The sequence below is a fragment of the Cylas formicarius genome, unplaced genomic scaffold, assembly GCF_029955315.1.
Source record: "Cylas formicarius isolate icCylForm1 unplaced genomic scaffold, icCylForm1.1 PGA_scaffold_10__41_contigs__length_53128322, whole genome shotgun sequence".
Classification (NCBI taxonomy): domain Eukaryota; kingdom Metazoa; phylum Arthropoda; class Insecta; order Coleoptera; family Brentidae; genus Cylas; species Cylas formicarius.
Genome location: NW_026844214.1, coordinates 1,869,716 through 1,891,400, shown reverse-complemented (window position 1 = coordinate 1,891,400; position 21,685 = coordinate 1,869,716). Strand labels below are relative to the sequence as shown.

At 34.6% G+C, this 21,685-nt stretch overlaps 1 protein-coding gene across 6 annotated transcripts in view; it reads right to left on the bottom strand.

Annotated features, from left to right (window-relative positions):
• LOC132708287 (RNA-binding protein Pasilla) overlaps positions 1–21,685 on the bottom strand; it is a 114,308-nt gene that overhangs the window by 68,693 nt on the left and 23,930 nt on the right. For 3 of the 6 annotated variants that reach the window (XM_060680513.1, XM_060680519.1, XM_060680514.1), the window contains 2 exons: positions 8,185–8,217; positions 6,993–7,070 (listed from right to left, as the gene is read on the bottom strand). The exons of 1 other annotated variant lie outside the window; for it this stretch is intronic. In XM_060680513.1, the coding sequence (XP_060536496.1) occupies positions 6,993–7,070; positions 8,185–8,217 (111 nt within the window). The remainder of the gene's footprint in view (positions 1–6,992; positions 7,071–8,184; positions 8,218–21,685) is intronic. 2 more of the 6 variants (XM_060680515.1, XM_060680518.1) reach the window with 1 other exon arrangement.

Here is a 21,685-nt window from a genome sequence, read left to right as displayed (position 1 = left end):
TCGAAACGATGTTCGTCGAGACGACGAGTGAAAAAAAGCAGTACAACTCAAATAAATGGAGTCGATTAAGTCGAGGAACCTGGCGGAATCAAAAATGGCCGGTTCGCACGCGGGTCATAACGGTAAATTATTCGACGGGCCCGAAAAAGTCGAATAACTGCATCGATTTGGCTCCAAAACGGTATTCGGGAATTAGTGCTGCATACATTTCTTTTTAAACACGCCTACCTGACCGAACTGAACCCGATAGGTACACGAAAACGCAAACGAATAAGTTTAAACACAAAAAAATGGTTCAATTTTATTAGGTAAATAATTAAAATAAATAATTAAAGTCGGCTGAATTAGCAAACTAGTACCCTTTTTAACCCTGTACAACAGAACAAAAAGGCTCATATGCAATACTAGCCTAAAATTGAAAATAACCGAATTATCGGCAGATTACTGCTCGTCTTTGAAAAGAGATGGTCATTACAAGAGTTATAAAAGCAAAGCTAATAAAAAGGCGTTTTATGGAAAACATTTTTTTCTCTACTTCAAATTTTGTTAATCTTTCAAAATAAAACTAATATTTTCAATTTTTAATTATTTCTTGTTTACCGATTTTTAAAAATTAAAATGAAAATAAAGATTTTAACAAACTTGAGAGCAATTCTTACAAAATCATTGATAGTTTCATGGATTGCGAGCACAAATATATCTAAAATTAGTCTCATATCCAGGGCAACAAAACCACTGTATAGCAGTGTAATTAGATAGACATTAGACAACATCATCGAAATCGAATGGCTTGCACCAATTGCCTCGAACTGCGTTCAACATTTTAATTACATCTTCTTCATTTCTACAAGTTGGCTTTATTCCGCATCTGTCATTAGTAGAAAATTATTTTTGAATTATATCTAGAAAATATTTGGAGTAGTCACCTAAACAGTGACACCAAGTTACTATTCAAAAAAACATATTTTAAAAACTTCTAGATAAAAGGCTCCGTTTTTCCTCATATATTTTACCACGTTTCTTTCGAAGCATATAGGATGAACATTTTACAAAAAATCCAATTTTCCTATTTGCGGTAGTGAAAAAAATGGAAAGTAAACAATCTGAAAATTATATCGCCTCAGTTATTATAATTTCGGATTTATTGGATGGTGAACGATAAAACGTATTATTTTTTAATTTTCGTATTTTTGGCAGTTTTTTCGATATTCGATAAAGTCGTACTCGTATATACACGGTGTGGCAAATAAAACGATCCACTGTACGATCTCGAAACCCATAGGACATACGCAAAAAAGTTTCGTACAAAAGTTTCTTGGACACTCCTAAAGATTTAAAATATTATAATTTTGTTGATACAGGGTGTCCCAAAAATGCCGCTCTCCTCACCCCACCGAGATCAATTTTGTTATTTTAAATGGATCACCAGAAACAAATGACTAAAAAAAACTGAAATATGATGATACTATAATATATTTTCAATATATTGTCCATTCTCTGCAATGCACATTACATAGCGCGTCTGGTCTAATTTTTTCCTTGAGGCCATCAACTGTATCGTTATTTCGCGATTCATACACACGATCCTTTAAAGTGCCCCACAAATTAAATGTTTCTTTAAATATGAATTCTGAAGTGTTATTAAATCTGTTAGAGTGTGTAGTATAGAGTCCATTTTTTTCAAAATTTCCACGTATTAATGGACACCCTGTATTGCTAGCAATAGGTTTTATTCGTATATGTCTTTCCTATTTAAAAAATACCTAATATTACCAACTAGTGACCTAATGAGGGCAGATTTAAATTCAACAAGAATTTACTATAAAAAAAAGCACCAGGAGAAAACACGATCCCAAACGAACAAATTAAATATGGAAGACCAAAACTAATAAAGGAAATAACAAAAATTTTCAATACAATAATTAAAGAAGAAAAGATACCTCCACAGTGGAATAAAAGTTTCACTACATTAATATTTAAAAAAGGAGACAAGAAGAAGCCATCAAATTATAGAGCAATATCATTGCATTGATACAATATCGAAAATTTTCACCAAAATCATAGCAGATGAACTAAGAGCAACAATTCCGATATGCGAAAAACAGCAAGGTTTTAGAGAGAAGAGGTCAACAACAGATGCCATCTTTATAATTCGCCAGTTAGTGGAAAAGTCAATAGAATACAACAATCCTATCTTCATGTGTTACGTGGGCCTAACAAAAGCGCTTGATAAAATACGACTTCATGACATAGCATACTTACTTAAAGAAAAAAAATGTATTTCCTAAAATAATTAGAATCATAGTAGAACCCAATTACAACTGCTCCACTGAAATAAAAGCTGAGGGAAAGGTATCTGAAGAAATAAAGGTAAACACAGGAATAAGACAAGGAGACAGCTCAAGTCCGTTTGAATTTAACCTGATTATGGACAAAATGATAGAAAAAGTGAAAAGACTAACAGGATGCAAAATAGGAAACACAAATATCACGATTCTATGTTACGCGGACGATGCGGTACTGATATCTAATAGCGAAGTCAGCCTACAAAGAATGTTACACATATTTAATAAATATGGCAATATCTACAGAGAAAACTGAATGTCTAACAGTATCTAAGGAATGAATAAGATGTAAGATGGAGATAGAAGGGACAATCATAAAGCAAATAATGTCAAGATACTTAGGACTAGGTGAAACAAGCCACCGAGATATTTACCAAGAGACGATATACCAAGTAAGGAAAGCGGCAGCCACAGCAGGTGCATTAAGGTATATAGTGTGGAGAAATAAACATCTAGGAATAGAAACGAAAACAAGATTCTATAAAACATGTATAAGACCAATACTTACGTATGCCATAGAAACCAGAGCCGATATAAAGAAAACAAAACAAGCGCTAAGAACAACTGAAATGAAAACATTAAGATGACTAGACTAGACGAGACCATCTAAGAAACGAAGATATCCGGCAACAATGTAACATTCAAGATATAGTCAGATGGGGACGAGAGAGAAGAAGAAATTGAAATCAACACGTAACGAGAATGGAAGAGCATAGATTAGCAGAGATCACAAGAGATGGAAAACCCGAGGGGAAAAGATCAAGAGGAAGACCACAAAAAAGATGGCAAGATAGCTGGTCATCAGAATCACAAATAAGTTTAAAGATTACCCAGTAAACACAAGTCATTGGACTTAACGTAGGAATAAGAAGAAGAATAAGAACCCGTATATATCTTACACCTCGAATATCTCAAATAGTAAGTAAAGTTTAAAAATTACAAACTTTTTTGTTTGAAAATTTTGAGATTTTGTTAATTGAATTCGCCAAAACGGCACCACCTATTTGGGACACCCTGTATAAGCTGAAGCGCATCTATCAAAGTGATTGAATAGTGCATCACCTCCTTTAATATGTGGTTAAATTTTCGTTACAATACCTGGATCAGTAGCGTAACAATAAATCTTATATGGGACAATCAAAATAAAAAAAAAAAAACACAAAACCTCAATTTCTGAATAAACTATGCAAAATTCGAGTAGGAATTTCTTAAGAAAGTAACTTTCATTTTAACCAAGGATGCCAAAAAAGTCGAAATATCGTGATCAACGACAAACAAAGCAAAGAGAAAAAAGAAAGAAAAGAAAAAAAACATCGCCTCATTCACACTCAGTGCCGGGTTTGAATTTGGCGACCTCAAGACGACACGACACCGTTTGGTTTACGATGGCAATAAAATGTCAAATGAATAGTAACTATACCCGAGAGATTCAAGATGGAAGACCGCAACCACTAATAAACGCGACCAAACATAATTGTCCGTACGCTAACGGTAATTATTCAATAACCATGCGTCTAAGTGCGACTAAATTGCAAGCAAATAACGATTGTTTGCTCGTACCTTTAAACGAAACAGGACGTTTAGAATTATTGAAGAGCCGTTAGGCGGGTTTACCGCGAAATGGTTAAAAATGCAAAAGTCCATGGATTTAAACGATTATATTTCACCCGGAACGGGAATTATTTATGAACGCACAAACCCTGTTTTGCTTTATGATTTTAACAAAACACTGAATATTTTCTATCATATTCGGGATATTTTAACGGCTATACGTTGTTGATTTTGTTAGTTCAGCGAACACAATAATGGTATTTCACCATTTCCCTCTTTAAAATATTTCCTAATTTCCGTTTTTTGTCCCAAAGTATGTTTATTTATTTATTTATTTCAAAGAAACTTCCACAGGCCACTGTAATACTTTTTACAACACTTCTGGATTCCTCCTGCGTCGGTTTTTGTTGAGTCGAACTTCAATCATCCTGTTGGCTTCTTCAGAGCTTGACTGAAACTGGCTCCCATATTACTCTGTGCCTGCTTATAAGGGGTGTTTTTTTTCGATGTATAGAACTTTAAGTTGCAATAAAACATGAATTTTATTTATCCGAAAGATAATCTTGTGGCATTACATTTTAAATATGATTTCTGGCATATGACCGCCGCAGCTGCCGCGGATGTAGTCGAATCTGGACGTCCAATTTTCGATGACTTTTTCCAACATTTCTGGCCGTATATCGGCAATAACACGACGAATGTTGTCTTCTAAATGGTCAAGCGTTTGTGGCTTATCCGCATAGACCAATGACTTTACATAGCCCCACAGAAAGTAGTCTAGCGGCGTTAAATCACAAGATCTTGGAGGCCAATTCACAGGTCCAAAACGTGAAATTAGGCGGTCATCAAACGTGTCTTTCAATAAATCGATTGTGGCACGAGCTGTGTGACATGTTGCGCCTTCTTGTTGGAACCACATCTCCTGGACATCATGGTTATTCAATTCAGGAATGAAAGAGTTAGTAATCATAGCTCTATACCGATCACCATTGACTGAACGTTCTGGCCATCATCGCTTTTGAAGAACTACGGACCAATGATTCCACCAGCCCATAAAGCGCACCAAACAGTCAGTTTTTCTGGATGTAACGGTGTCTCGACATACATTTGAGGATTGTTGTTGGTTTGTTGACGTAGCCATTCAACCAGAAGTGCGCTTCATCGCTAAACAAAATTCGCTTATGAAAATCGGGAACAACAGCAACTCGTTTAGGGCCCATTCGACGAATCTACGCCTTACTTGATGATCGTTTGGCTTCAATTCTTGCACGAGTTGGATTTTGTAAGCACGTAAACCAAGATCCTTCCGCAAAATCTTCCATAAAGTGGATGGACACAGATCCAATTCCTGTGCTCGATGGCGCATAGACTCATTCGGGTCGTCCTCAATGCTACGCTCTACAGCAGGAATAGCTTCTTCTGTACGCACCGTATGGCGTCTCTGGGGATGCGAGTTATCAATAAGAGTAAACGTGGTGCGAAAACGTTCAATGGTTAATCGAATTAATTATCTGATGGACGATTTTGTCGACGATAAAATGCATTATTTGCAAGCGTTGTTCAGGCGTGAGTCTATTCATGATGAATTGCCAAACCAAACTGAGAATAAATCACTTGACAGCTGTTAAATCGGTCGCCATCTTGAACAGTAATGCCAATTTAAAGTTGTATACATCGAAAAAAAAACCCAATATATTGTTTGAGGGGGGCGGAGCTAAATTAGGGGCATAAACACCGTCTCATCATGTGTTACATAATCACACAACACCATTTCCATTATTAATGACAAACTTAATGAACTAATGACAGTAATTTTACATGGCGAAATAACTTTGGCATCGTCATTCCCGCCATGGCCACCTCTAAATAATAAAACATAAAATAGTAAAAATAACATCTATGGGAAACTGGCTCCAGGATGAAATATAAAAAAATATTTTTTCGACATTCAATTTTTTATTTATTAATTTGTAAAATAAATAGAATTCATTATTAATTAAAATTTTACTCCATTTTTATAAATATAAATCAACTGTAAAGTTGGGATCTCAAATTTTAAATATCCAAAAAATCACTTAATGATTGGGATACCAGGAAACGCAAATAAAACAACAACGGGGTCGGATTAACAAAAATGTAAAAAATAATACACTTCTGCGAGTCAAAAGCAAACATTATATTAAAATTGAACCATTATAGCAAGCATATAAAACGAACGTAAATTACAAATTACAAAAATATTTCTAGGTTTCTAGGCATTTTAAGAATAACTTGGCGGATGTCCTTTGTGACAGGAAAAATTTTTCGTTGTTGGTCCTAAAGCTTACTTTATGATTTTTCGGTTAGTTATGCACAAAAACCAAGAGACAATATCGCTAGATGGCATTTGAGCGATAAACAAGGATCAGGTGGTACAGTAACTAATGCTGTATCGACCTTTCAGGCAACATGAATTTGGTCTTACAATGCGGATGAAATAGCTGATCATATTTTTTTAACGCATCCACCAGATGAGGCTGCAGTACATCCAAGAAACGAACTTGAGGAACAAGAAACAGAAACTTCTTCGCAAGAAATGTATCCCCGAACCCCTCATCGTGGACGTGATTTCCTCAACCAGGCCCTTCCAAAATGGAGCTAGAAAGCGAAGTTTCCGAAGAACCTCCTACAGGAAAACTAACACCTGGAAAACCACTCCAATATAACGTCAACGATGAAGAAGATTATAGCTTTAATGGGAAAAAGGAAGACTGGTTGCAATGCAGATGGTTATATGATGGACATCTCTCCTATATTCGTTGGTTCATCTCTATGATATGGGCCAATTTAAATTTTTATTATTTTATTTTTTATAATTATTCATTGTCTCAGATTAGCAAAGCTTATGTTTATGTTATACTTTTTTGCACAGCCTAATTCGAATAATTAAAAAAGTTTTTGAAAGTTTTTCAATAGGTGGTCCATTTCTCCCGGAACTATAGCACTGCGCTTTCTATTCAAAAGAAGAGAGCGTTTTAAATTTTGGTCACGGAGAATTAAATTCCTCTTAATCGTTAATCGAATAAAAAAAAAGAAAATTAAGAAAAAGCAACTTACTAGCTATTAATGTCGTAGGATACTTTAGGTACCCGTTTTCCAGAAGTTCCGGTATACCGATTATCTGTCTCTTAAACGCTGAAAAAAACAGTTTCATTTATAACCAGTTTCTATGGACAATGAAAAATCCCTAGGTTATAGCAGTCGTTCTTGTCTAGCTGCTACTACTGGCTTGTAATGCGCGCGCAGTGTTCCGAATACAAAATAAGTAAATGATATTCACAAGATAAATAAATGCCACGAAAGCTCTCATCCCAAACGGCCAGTTAGTTTTACTGACACTCATTGGATACGTACAGAGTCAACGATATTATCGCAAGTTATGAGAAAAATTATTTCAAAGGTACACAGAGTGGCTCAAAAAAGCGTGACCAATAAAACATACATTTTTTTAAAGGGAACATCCTATTTTTGAGTTTTGTTTTAAATTAGTTTTGAAATTTTTCATTTTTTTTTATTAATAATACACCTAAACCTAATAGTTTTTCCAGTATTTTAATAATTTCCAAAAAAATATTACCTTTCACAAGTGCAAAAACATTACGATAATAATAATAATAACCTTTATTTAGCATTGTGCTGCATAAAAATGCAAAATGGAAATTTTAAATATAAAAACGTAAGCAGAAACTAAGAGCTATGCACATGACGTCTTAAAAGTCTTTTCAAATTTATTAAGAGTATTACAGTTTTTAATATAACAACGGTTTAGACTAGAATAACATTCTCTCGGTATAAAATTACCACAATTTCTTGTATCGTAAGAAAATAAATTCAGACATTAAACATTATTTTTTGTTTTAAGGACAAGAAATTAAGAACACTCAACACGCTTTGGATTCGCGTATATCTGTTACATTGTAGTATATTTCTCACGGCCCTATTTCGAACAATCTGCAATTGTGCAAATTGAACAGTGAGCAGCTACGCTGATTTTAATTTTAATTGACAAATTTTTCCCTATTCCAGATATAAAATTAATATTGCTGGAAAATGTATTCATTATGTAATAGGTATATGTATAAAACGTGAAATTCGAGTCAAATATAACAACCAAATGTTTAATTTCATTATCATGAATCAGTTTTTTGTTAATATAAATGTTTGCGTCAAAATATTCAATTTGATTTACCAAAAATACAAAATTTTGACTGTGCATTTCATCCGCAACAATTTCTAGAATGGTAATTACCTGTCATGCCGTTTCCTTCATCTGAACCTCCATCTGAAAAAGACACACGGTTTTAATTTTCGGCACGAAAACGGGTTTTGAAAATGTCGACGGCTGTTATAACGTTGGCCGCGATTGCGCAAGCTAATAACGGTCCTAATTATTTTATTAAATAACAAAAAATAAACGACGTCTTTCGTTTTAATGTTTCCGTTGGTTAAAATTTGAAACGAGTTGTCCTTTTTTTAATTTTTTCCTAAATTTTTATTTTTGATATATTTCCTGAAGAAATTGCGGACGATGTGTGTTAAATCAATCAGGTATGTTCTATTATTTGGAATCCTTTCACTTAAACCCCATACTTTTTATAATTTTTTGTTTTTACGTCTTTTTGCTTTTGAGATATTCTGGAGGCAAAGGATTTATCCTCTTTCCTTAACATTTTGGATTGTTGTATGGCTTGTTGTAATTGCCCCATTTGTAGCTTGTTTTTTTTCCCAATTTTAATACATATATCATTAACCTAATCAAAACTTGCCATTGACTGTTATAACGAAACGACAATATCTGTCAATTGACATAGATTAAACAGAAATCACAAAAAATGACGTCATTCCAGAAAGGTAACGCGTCAACTATACACGAGAAGTCGATTTTAAGTACAAAATAAACTAAACAAATTTACGTCGATAATACAACAAACGTTAGCCTCATATGGGGGACGGCTACGACCGATACGTAATACCATATAATCCGCTGTTTAATTATTCAAAAATGGCAATGGTCGATTAATCGGGGACAATTTCATTAGAACCAATCGATTGGCGACGATCAAATTGCATTTTCTTTTATCGAAAACCAAAACTTAATTTGCAAAGAGTTTGACGTATTTTTTAGTTTTGATCGCGTTGATTGGCTTTTTTTTTGTAAAAAAAAAAAGCCAATCCTTTCTAGGAATTCACTAGGAAAAACCCGTTTTCGAAATATTCTGGTTTCAAGCAAAAATGACACAATTTTGTAAAATAACTTTTTTTACCAAACATAAATCATTATTAAACAATATTTAACAGAGGCACACTAAATAAAAACGGGGTCAAAAAACAGATTAAAATCACAATAAATGTTGCAAACGTCTACCTCCAAAGATTAAAGTAAAACTTTGACACCATACATTCAGAAATAGTTGCTTTTTGTACATTTCAAATTCGAACCATATTATATGTATGGTGTCCCGTATTTATGTCAAATCGTTTTTTTTTCACTGCCTTGTAACTTTAAGTGTTATCAAGTCCATAAATTATTTCTCTAGCAAATTGCACTTATACGTATTGCGCACCATATCCCCGCTCACTTAAAGTTACAAGGTGTTCCATCGAAAAAAAGACGTTAGCGGCTTAAAAAATATGAACCTTTGCTGCGTAATTGGGGACACCCCGTATAAAAGTAGACCACAATAACAAAAACATCAACCAAATTTTCAGAAATAACAAAAATTGTTTAAGCAGGCGCATCCCAAGGTCAAATATTTCAAAATGGTTATTAGGTATAGGTAGAGGTAGAGGAATAGGTAGAGGTAGAGATATAGGTATAGGTATCGGTAGAGGTATAGGTAGAGGTAGAGTTATAGGTAGAGCTAGAACCATAGGTAGAGGTAGAGGTAGAGGCAGAGCCATAGGTAGAGGTAGAGGCATAGCTAGAGGTAGAGGCATAGCTAGAGGTAGATGCATAGCTAAAGGTAGAGGTATAGGTACAGGTAGAGGTAGATGTAGAGGTATAGCTACAGGTATAGGTATAGGTATGGCTATACCTATAGGTATAGGTATAACGATGGGTATAAGTATAGGTATAGGTTTCGTTATAGGTATAAATATAGCTATAATCAGAGCTATAGGTTTCGCTATAGGTATAGGTATAACTGTAGGATGTAGGTGTCGGTCTAGGTATACCTTTATTGTAGACCAACGTTTATTTGATATGTCATTGTCCAGCTTTACGACGTCAAATTTTGATAATATCGTCGCTCGTGTTTGATGTATTGCCCTTATACAATTTTACGATCATATTTAATTCAATAACTGAAAATTGGCTTATTAAAATTGATTAAAATTCGGCACATGAGTTAATCATATCGGCCCCTTCAAAAAGTGATTATATATTGCTATAAAATGTACAGGGGATCCAATATTTAGCCACCTAAAAATTTACAAGGGATGTTCAGCTTATTTCTAGAGTAAATAAAACATCAAAATATGTATTACACTAGTTTGGTTAACAATGCGTTACGAAATTTAAAATTTTTATTACTTTAAATTCATTTAAATCGCGAGAAGGCACTGCTCCCTGGCCAGTCAGTCGAAAAGTGAAACCATGCAGAGCGAAAATATAAATAGTCAACAATTATTAGTAGTGTGTTAGTGGGTATGTTATTTTGGCCGAAATAGATTTTAATTTGTAACATGGCTAATTTTTGCTAGGTAAATGTTTCGGGGTCACCAAAGAATCGCTCCAACTTGTTATTCAACAAATTATAATCATAATGTAGACGAATGTTTTTCTCAATTCAATACTCATCAAAGAGATTGGAGGTTGGATATTGCTGAGACAAACACAATTCTTATCGTCGACGAAAGTATAAAATAAACAACGCCATTTCCAAATAAATTTTATTATGAATTGGACGGAACGGATGTCGGCAGTTTATTATTGCCATTTGTAATAATAATAATAATATTAATTAGGTTCTTTGCTTCATTTGTAAATTTATTATCATACATTATATTAAAAAACATAGCTTTCAGGGGGATAAAATAACATAATTTTTGTTTTTTTAGAGTTTAGCTGTAGATCGTTTTTTTACTATATTGAGAAAGACTTTTAAGATCCAAACGAAAATTGGCTTCGACTTAATCATAAATAATTGAGTTGAATGTGTGAACAGCTTGGTTATCATCAGCATATGAATGAATTTGAGAAAATTCGACCTTGTTAGACATATCAAATGTATACAAGAGATACAACAGATATACCGATATTAGTTCTAACGAACTGCTGCCTATATGATAAAATTATATTATGACCAGTTGGTGAAGAACCTTTGTCAGCGCCAGTAATAGGCTGACCTGAAAGTGTCAACTTTTTTTTCGACTCTGTAGACTACAAATATAACTCACAAAAAACTAATAAAACCTGTATTAATCACAAGACAGTTTTTCACCAATTGCAAGTTATTTACTACGAAGAGGAAGTCGATCGTGTCATATGATAGGTATAAAAAACATTCTGCAATAATGTAATTAAATATCGGCGATATTTCAGACATAATCTAATAATATTTTGCGATTTGCACTACACCGGTAAAACAGCAACAAGTTACTAAAAGGCTCTCCAGTAAGCGACAATTACAAGTAGTTATAATACGACCAAAAATATAGTGCATTTATTCCTCTGGCGTTTCAAGTATTTTAAAGTACCTTAACCGTCGGAAAACCCATCCCAACAGATGTTTATTCTCCATTAAGAATGGAATCTCAAAGAATTTTGCAACGGAGGCCAATAGTGTATTTGGACGAAAGGTGGTTCGACACCCACGACAAAGTAAAAAAAGCATGGCGTGATAACAATAACAAGTGAGTACTAGACTTGCCGCCTTCTCGCGGAAAACGCATAATAATTCTTCGTGCTGGGTCCAAAAATGGTTGGGTGGAAGATGCCCTATTTTTTTCCTACCAAAAATGTCAAAGATTCAAGTGTGGATTACCAAGAAAACATGACCGCGGAAATATATGGTTTGAATATAAACTATTGCCAAGTATCGCCAAATACTGTTATTGTGTGGGATATTGCCTCATATCATTCAGCGAAAACGATTAGTGACGACATTAGCGATAGTCACGATTTTTTAAGTGACTGATACTTTATAATTATTATATTTAATATTTTGTGTATTAATAATGATACTATGATACTGTGTATTAATTATGTGCATGTTTCAGGAATTGCTCGGCGAAGAAGATTGAAAACATACTTGTTAGTGTAGATAGATAAATTCCCAGGACGGTCCTGGAATGGTTACGGGTAAGAGTCTGCTAGACAGGGTGTTCTATAAGGGGTTGCGATTTTGCAGTAATAAACAGTAGGCAAAGTTAATGCCGGGATCGGTTGTAAAAGCACTATATTTCTGGTATAGTATAACACGTATTTTTTCACTTTAAGGCTACTCTGAAAGTGCACCGCTGCCGAACTTCCACGTCTTTCGATTAGATTATAGCCATCCATATTAACCACAATCGTGGGTATATGAGGTTTTAAGTGACTTTCAGTTACACGAAAAAAACGTTAAAATCATTTTCGAAAACAACATTCCCGAACATCCGGACAGTGTGCCCTTTTGCCCTTTATCCCTTCAAATACATTTTCCAACTCGATCGTGTGCGAACAACACAACCCCATCAGTGTTTTTTATTTTCTCTGAATCGATTATAAATGTATGCCTCCGTGCCCCCAATATAACGATATACACGTCTGAAAGTATATTATGATGCAACAGGTCGTTTCAATATTAGATATACGCATAACGTTATATACGTCGCAAGTTAATTGGTCTTTGAATTGCAGATAGGTCAATCCGAGGGCTATTCCATCCACGCAATATTTTGATAAATTTCAATCGGCCATTATTTTATGATAAATTCGATTCTAATTTTAGAAATACTAACAAAAATGTATTATAAAATAAATTTTTAAAATATTTACGATAGAAATTTATCTAAATAACGCGCGATATACAAGCGGCAATTAAAAAATTCGACAAAACGCGCTCTGCGGCACCCTTTGTGTTTGGTGAATAAATAGGGCACCGTGAGTTGCAGACTAGATATCCCGCAATGGCGTTGTCCCTGCAGAAAACAGAGAGGGGTGCAAACCAGATAAAAGGTTAAACGACGGGATAGTATATACTGCTATACAGTGAACTTGCTAAAATCAGGTACGGGATTTCAAAAAGAATGATCGCACGCGCGTCATCATATTTTTTTTATGCGTATTTTTTACGGTAAATAGAAAAGTAGTGGGTCCAAAAGTAGATGCCTTTTATTTTTCTCGATTTATGTCAACCTTTTTCCAAGAGTTTTTATCTCCTGTAATCATCACTTTTATGCAGATCGCACGCAAATTTACATATCTTTTTAAAGTCTGTTCATAGATATAAGAAAGTGACTAACTGATACGAATTAAGGAAAGACTCGGGCAAGCTGTAAGAATGAAATATGGCCGTACTTTGCGTAGAATTTAATTATTTGAGGTTTTGTTAGGAAAGATACTAACTAAACAATATTTATTTATTTATTAATTAATTTATTTATTTAAATTACTTAAAATTATTCACATAATATATCAATATCACTATCGCTATCATCGCCTGTTCAAATCATTTGCAATATGGATATACGATTGTTCTGCTTTTTCTATATGTTTAACAGAATTTGCCCAACTTTGTGGAGGGATGTTAAAAACTTCGGCTTCTATAAGTTTGAGGACATGAGAGATAACACGGGGAAAAACATTGTTACGACGAATGGCAGATTTCAGTTGGTGCCAAACATGTTCAATGGGATTAAATATACAGTGGTGAGGTGGAAGCCTTAAAACTGTATGCCCTAGATTTTTTGCATAATTATTACAGACGTATTCCTTTTGTAGGTTCAAGATTTGTAGAACCTCAATTAATTGTTTTTTGGTATAATCTTCGTGAAAATAAATGTCGTTATTATACATGTAGTTTTGGATTGTTACTTGTTTGTCACAACTTTCAAATAAATCAGCGGTGGTGTCTGTCTTCATGGTAATCCAGAGAAGAATCTTTAATATTTTTCGCAGACAGAGAAAGTCCAGTGTCGAACTAGGTTTCATCCAAGTAAATAATTGGACTTTGTTGTTCTCTGTAAATCCTAATTTTATCTAGATATTCCAGTCACCATTTCCGAATTCTAAAAGATTCCATTAAAACTTGCCTTTTGTAATTTTTTTTTAATCTAAAACGCATGTGTTGAATACACTTCCATAAGGTAGTTCTGCCACATTTAACACCGGTTTCATCTTGTTCAAGCCTCCTAATTAAGATATCTAATGTAGGCACGCTTCGTTCCTCGTATAACTGGTAAATTTTGCGCCATATAATATTTTGCTCACTTTCATCTACACTTGAGAAAATGTCAGCATCGCTTCTTTTTTTCCTCGCTGAAATGGGATTATTCACAATTTTCCATACAGTTGATGTTGGAATTTTCGTCAATGTGATCGTTTCTTCTAAAGATGCTTGCTTGCTGGCACCACGTTCAATGAGAGTCAAATAAACATTGTTTATAACTTCCTTTAGTCTCAGTAGAATAGTGTTTTCTACATTTGGGCGGTAGCATCTTCTGAGATACACTAGACTCGCACATATTTTGCATAATTTGCACACGATTCAAAACACGCTGTATTACTAATAAACTTAAACTAAGTTGTATACCAAACCAAAGAATATTACACACAAGTAGATATAAAATTATTTTCTATTGCGGACCACAATTTTACCTGAATTTAAATTCCGAAACTTTAGGTAATAATCTTGTTGCATTGTATGTTAATGGCCACCCTTCGATAATCCCATTCAAAAGTAATTGGTCACTTTCTTATATCTATGAACAGACCATACCCCGCAAACTCATCGCTGCACAAAACAAGCGAGCTTTCAAATAAATGCGGATGTCATGGTAAAAAAACAAAATGTTAGTAGTTAGAAGTTTTTTTCCCAAGTGACGTAGAAAACAAAATACTATTAATTTTATGACATATAAGCCTATATCATATATTTTTAAATGGAACACCCTGTATATTATATATGTGATTAATATAATATTTTACTCCGATTACAATGATGTAACAGACTTTATATTTTAGTACAATCATTTTTGACAAATCGGCAAAAATAGAAATTTTTTATATAATTTCAAAGAGTGTCGTGACTGACAATAAGTATTTACAAATTAAAGTGGAACAAAAACACTAAATGTGACAACACACACTAAAATAAAAAATTCTGAAATCCTTTGCAGAAGTGATTTATTATGTATCCCCAAAAGAAAAAGTCCATTAAAGTCAAGTCGGGGCTGTTGACTGGCCAACCCGTAGTTCCGCCGTTCCCTATCCAACCTCTGGGGATATTCCAGGGGCACCGTCTTGCTGCCATATAATAAGAGATGATATATTTGCAGGTATATCTTATATACATTGTTCTATTTGGTGCTCTAAGAGTTGCAACTGATGAGGAGCAATCATGTAAGATAACATAAGAATATAACATTAGATAATCATATAAATCTTCTACATATTGTTCTAGAGTTGCAAATAATAATTTTGATCCATGAATATCATAATTATAATATTAATATACATTATTTGACTGATACCCCTGAGTTTTGTATTTCGTATATTTGTATAAATTGTTACTCTGCACTAATTTTTTTTATGTACATGTTTCAAGAATCGCTCGACGAAAAAAATTGAAAACACACCTATATCCCGCTTGTTAGTGTAGGTAGATAAATTCCTAGGACGGTCCTGGAGTGATTACGGCAAGGTGTTCTATAATGGGCTGCGGTTTTGAAGTAATAAACAGTAGGCAAAGATAATGACGGGGTCGGTTGAAAAGCACTATATTACTGGTTTAAGTATACCTGATTTAGCTTACTCATCTGTGATAATTACATCAATAAATACTACCATGTAGTCGAGACTGACAGTGCTTTCATTATCGACTTGATTAAAGATATTGGATCTCACGTGGCAAACTCTTTCGATATTCCGTGGGGAACGGAAACGCTGCACAGCGCCGGCAACAACGGACGAAAAAAAGGAGCGACAGGCACAGCCCGGAGAGTGTGTCAGTAGGTCTAGGCTAGGCGCATATACCACGCGACGCGACGGCGACGACGGAAAGCCCCTGGGTGGAGGGGGGAGAGTCACGTGCGCCATGCCGACTGACGTAAGCGAGGAAAAAGGAAGGCCGAAACAACCCGCGAGGATAATTAAATTGATGTCTGTATTTGCAGCGCCATCCGCAGACGCGAAAGTGTTTTGAGAAATCGATTCTCGACTTTTAACCCTTGGTATAAGTAAATTAGCGGAACGGTACGAGGGGCTATTTAATTAGCGTTCATTCATAAATATGAAAAGTACCACAAATTCTCGAATATTCAAATGGCCTAAAATCCCGAATGGCGTTCGGTTCCGTTTCGGAAAGTCTCGGTGAGTCTCGATGTAGCAGATGGTCAAATGATATACTTCGTAATTTGACGGTCGATACTAGATAGGTATAATCCGAATACAAATTAGGAAAAGGGTGCCTGTTTTAAAGATACAGGACGTACATCGGTTGCTAAATCCGCACAAGAAACATGAATTCCTACGCATACGATCAGTTATTGTTAATTTTATCGAAGGGTGCTGCAACCCGCATTCAAAAGAATATTTTTTATTAACCCGTGAGTAAGTATCTTTTGAATATTTTTTTGTCATATTTATTACAGCCACCGGCTAAGGTAAAAGTGGGCGTCTATCAAATCAAATTACATACACAACAAAATTCATTTTTTAGCAAAATAGGTAGTGTTTACACCTGATGATGGGAATAAAACTGATTATAAGTTGACTGAATTCACTGTGCAATTTGTCCTAGCCAGTTGCGAGTGTGCCTTGGGGTAACACACATTTATGGGCCCCTACCCCTAGCCTACTTTACAAGTAAGGTGGGGAATTTCCAATAGACACATGAGAATCACATAAAAATGTACTTATGGTGATACAAAAATACTTTAAATCTACAGCGTCGACCTGGCTTCTGGATTCACGGCCCCAGAGCGGCTCAGAAATGTCCCTAATGGCCCCACCAAATCTTTTGTTTTTTTGACGTTTTTGCACTATGTCTTCTTTGCGAGCTACTATAAAATATTAAATCAATTTTACCTCGTTCCGTTACACCTTCTGCATGAATAATACATAAAATCGTCGTGAAAAACTATTTGTTAAGGGTTTATGTTCCTGTTCTATGAATTTACTACCCACAATTAACTGAACTCCTGTTTAAAAAAAGTAATAAAATGTTAACTTAGTAAGATCAATCATTTTAAATAAGTTTCAAGCTTGATATCGCTATAAAAATACGTCACGTCTCAGCTGTTGGCGGATCGGCAAACCCCCAATCCCCCACCCCCCGGACGAACCCGAACAGCGTTCGGGATTTTCGGTCATTTGAACATTCGTTCACTTGCTACCATATCTCGTCAAAATTCCCAAACCCGTGCGGTAATATCCACGGAAATGTCCGAAGTGGCTCGGATCCGTGGGACAAGAAACGAGATTATTTTCGAAAAATCGTAGCTGGGCGAGGCAAGTTCGTAACGCGTAGTGCAAAGCAGTTTTGAACTTGAAAAAGAAACCGCTTCGATGTACGTCTTGCACGAGGAACTTCAAAGTTACGACAAACTTTGTGCATACACCCTGTATAAAGCGTATTTCACGAAAATCTTTGATAAATATAAAAAATAGCACATGTAATAATGACTTCCAATGAAATTTTTCCAAGAATCTCGAGCACCCTGTATGATAGACGATGATGGATGGGCCCGCCCACCCTCGGACCAGGGAGCTGCTTAGACTGAGCAGAAGGAAGTGTAGAGCACTAACAGGGGCCTACACAGGACATTGCAGGCTTAGGAGGCATCTTTGCTTGCTAGGCATTGGAGACGACCCGGAGTGTCCTGCCTTGACATGGGCAAGATTGGGAGTCTTCGGAACGGCCCTGATCGATCCGGACTCAGTGTACGGTATTCGGCTAAAGGAGTTGCTGACCTTCTATAGGAGGGGCGGCATTCTGGACGCCCTCTAGAGCGGCCTGGGGGCACAACGGGCCCATCTGGTGGCCTAAGTGCTTGGACGCCCGCGAGGGCGCCCCCCTTTAATATCAATACCAATAATGATAGACGAAACCTGAAACTCTCTCTCTCTCTCTCGACACAATTTACGATACTGTTTCAACCAAATTATCCCAAATTTTCTGGTTTTTCGTTAACGGCTAATAATTTACCCACGAAAACGGCAATTTTTAAGGTCTTTTTGATTTTTTGCCCACAATCGACACACCCTGTACATAATTGAAAAAATTGCGAAAATAGAGGTTATAGCCTTGGACCTCCTACGTTTCCTATATTTCTTTTCTGAAACTGTACTGCATAGTAATAGTCAATAGCGATTTTCATATGGACGAAAACCGTAAATACAAAAATTGTAGCCCTTGATAAGGCCTATAACACTGTGTGAACGGATTAGCTATTGTGTGTACGAATTTTGATTGACGGTTAATAATTTACTTTCTAAAAGATAAATTTTCAGTCTCTTTTAGATTTTTCTTCATAACGAAAACACCTTGTATATAATCGAAAAAATGCGTAAAACAAAAGTTATATCGCCGTATCTGCCACGTATAACGGTTCCAACTTCCCGATCGGACGAATGGTTTTGGAGGAACCAAAAAATTCAAAAATTATAAAAAAAAACTTTGCGGTATTTGGTTGCTCCCAATTTAAAGAGTTTACATGTGGGTCCGGACTTCTAATTCTCGGCCAAATCTGAAGTCGGTAGCTGCAAATTTGGGGCACCTATTACGTTTCTTAATATAGCACGGAATATCGCGGACACTCTGTACAATAGTTCAGAACCTTAAATACAAAAGTTTTAGCTGTCTATACGGGGTATATCGTCATGTAAAAGAAACTGACATCTGCAACACAGTATTTAAATTATAGCCAATGTTCAATAATATTGGGACTCATTTTTCAGCTTTTTTTGATTTATGGCCCAACCTGGGCATTTTTAAAAAATTGCCAAGAATAAAAGTTTATGGAGCCGAATCTTCTACGTCTTTTAGTTTAACCCTTTTTTCGGTTGCATTAACGCTTTTCGATAAATAAATATTTTAGACCCTTACGAACGCGTTTTTTTATTTTTTAAAAATACTTCCCGACCCCCCAGCCCCCCAATTTCAATAGGTTCCGTTAGGGTACCAAGATGCATACGTGTGAAAAATTTGAAGTCGATAGCATCAATTCTCGTACACTTATCGTGTTCGCGCTGTTTTTGTATTTCTACCTTTTTATAACCTTAGTTTCACTTAGAGATCATTGGCCCTTAGACGCAAATCTAATTGCGAAAAAAGTGCATGAATGTCTAATAATTATAAGATTCATTAAACAGCGAGCCTTAAACGGAACCGGTATTTAAAAATAAGAAAATTGTCAAAAAAAACAAGCACAAACACACAGATTGTGCATTAGCAGATTCAATTAATATCAGATAATTAAAAAATAACGATCTGGAAAGAGACGAACAATTTACCTATATGAAACTTGATTGACTTAATTTTAGTACAAAAAACTTATTTTTTGAGTTAATTTGGATATATTTCGTGGGTATCGTTTTTTCCATTAGTACCAAAGTGGTTTCATTATAAAAAAGTAAACATAATATAATGTTTAATCTTTATATTTTTGAAATTCCTTAAAAGTCCGTCCCTGATGCTCTGTCCTACAATATCGACTGGTCAGGTGTTTTATTTTGACAATTGCCCTCAAACGTCGACACGATATACTTTGAGACAGACCATACATCGAACGTGCGGAGTAATAAAAAACAGAGAGGTCGGAGATAGACGGTACGATTTCCACCGCACAAATCTCCGAGAATAAATAATATTAAAGAGTTGTTTTCGTTACCTTGGACAACCGTGGCCCATTATCCACCATTAGAAGCGAAACGAATGGGCGGTCAAATGATTTATTACTCCTTACGTTCGAAGGATAGATTATACTATTTATATTTGTGAAACGATCATGTTCGCTTTCGTTGACGCTGTTGAAACAAATGATTCTTCCACATTAATTGTCAAAATTGCAAAAGTTCGAGAAAACTTTCATTTTTCTGAACTAACGTTTAAATAACAACAATAAGTAACAAGATTGCTTTCGAAAAATCCTCGATGGGCGGGGCAAGTTAGTATCACGTAGGCGAAGTAGCTTTGTATTTCAAAGTGAAGGCGCTTCGCGGTTCCTTGTCTTACAGGGACGCATTGTTTCTACATTTTTAAAAATTATCAAGAATAAAAGTTAATAGCATTCGGTGATGCGGATCTTTTGATACATAAGTGTTTCTGCTTTTGGTAGCTGTTCTTGTGCACACAAAATTTGAAACAGAAACTGCTAATGCAATTTTACATAGTGAGTTATATTTTTGTACTTTTGTTAAATGTAGATTAGCATTGTCAATTTTATTGCCTTAATTATTTTAATTTTTATTTTTGCCTTTTCATTATTACTTTTTTTTCCCAGGTTTATTGTGATTGTTAATCTATTGTTTATTATTATTATTCTTGATTATTATTTATTGTCTATCAGATATTATATTTCTACAACAAGAAATCCACATCAGGCATTACCTAAAAAAAAACAAAATAGTAAACTAATAGAGACCCATCAACATGTGATTTCAAATACACAGATACTAATTATAGTTGTATATTTACTGATTGTTAATCTATTGTTTATTATTATCATCCTTGGTTATTATTTATTGTTTCTCAGATATTACGTTTCTACAACAAGAAAATCTTAAAAACAACAAAATAGTAAACTAATGGAGACCTATCATCATGTGATTTCAAATACTATTTGTACAAATTGTATTTGAAATCATATGATGATAGGTCTCCATTAGTTTACTATTTTGTTGTTTTTAAGGCTTATGTAATGTCTGATATGGATTTCTTGTTGTAGAAACGTAATATCTGATAAACAGTAAATAATAACCAAGAATATTAATTATAGTTTTATTTTTGCAGATTGTTAATCTATTGTTTATTATTATCATTCTTGATTATTATTTATTGTCTATAAAAAAGAAAACCGCATCAGACATTACATAAGCCTTAAAAACAACAAAATAGTAAACTAATGGAGACCTATCATCATATGATTTCAAATACACAGATACTAATTATAGTTTTATTTTTACTGATTGTTCATCTATTGTTTATTATTAACATTCTTGATTATTATTTATTGTTTATCAGATATTACGTTTCTACAACAAGAAATCCACATCAGACATTACGTACGCCTTAAAAAGAACAAAATAGTAAACTAATAGAGACCTATCATTATGAGATTTCAAATACACAGATACTAATTACAGTTTTATTTTTACTGATTGTTAATCTATTATTCATTATTATCGTTGTTGATTATTATTTATTGTTTATCAGATATTACGTTTCTACAACAATAAATCCACATCAGACAATACATAAGCCTCAAAAACAACAAAATAGTAAACTAATGGAGACCTATCATCATCATGTGATTTCAAATACTATTTGTACAAATTGTATTTGAAATCACATGATAGGTCTCCATTAGTTTACTATTTTGTTGTT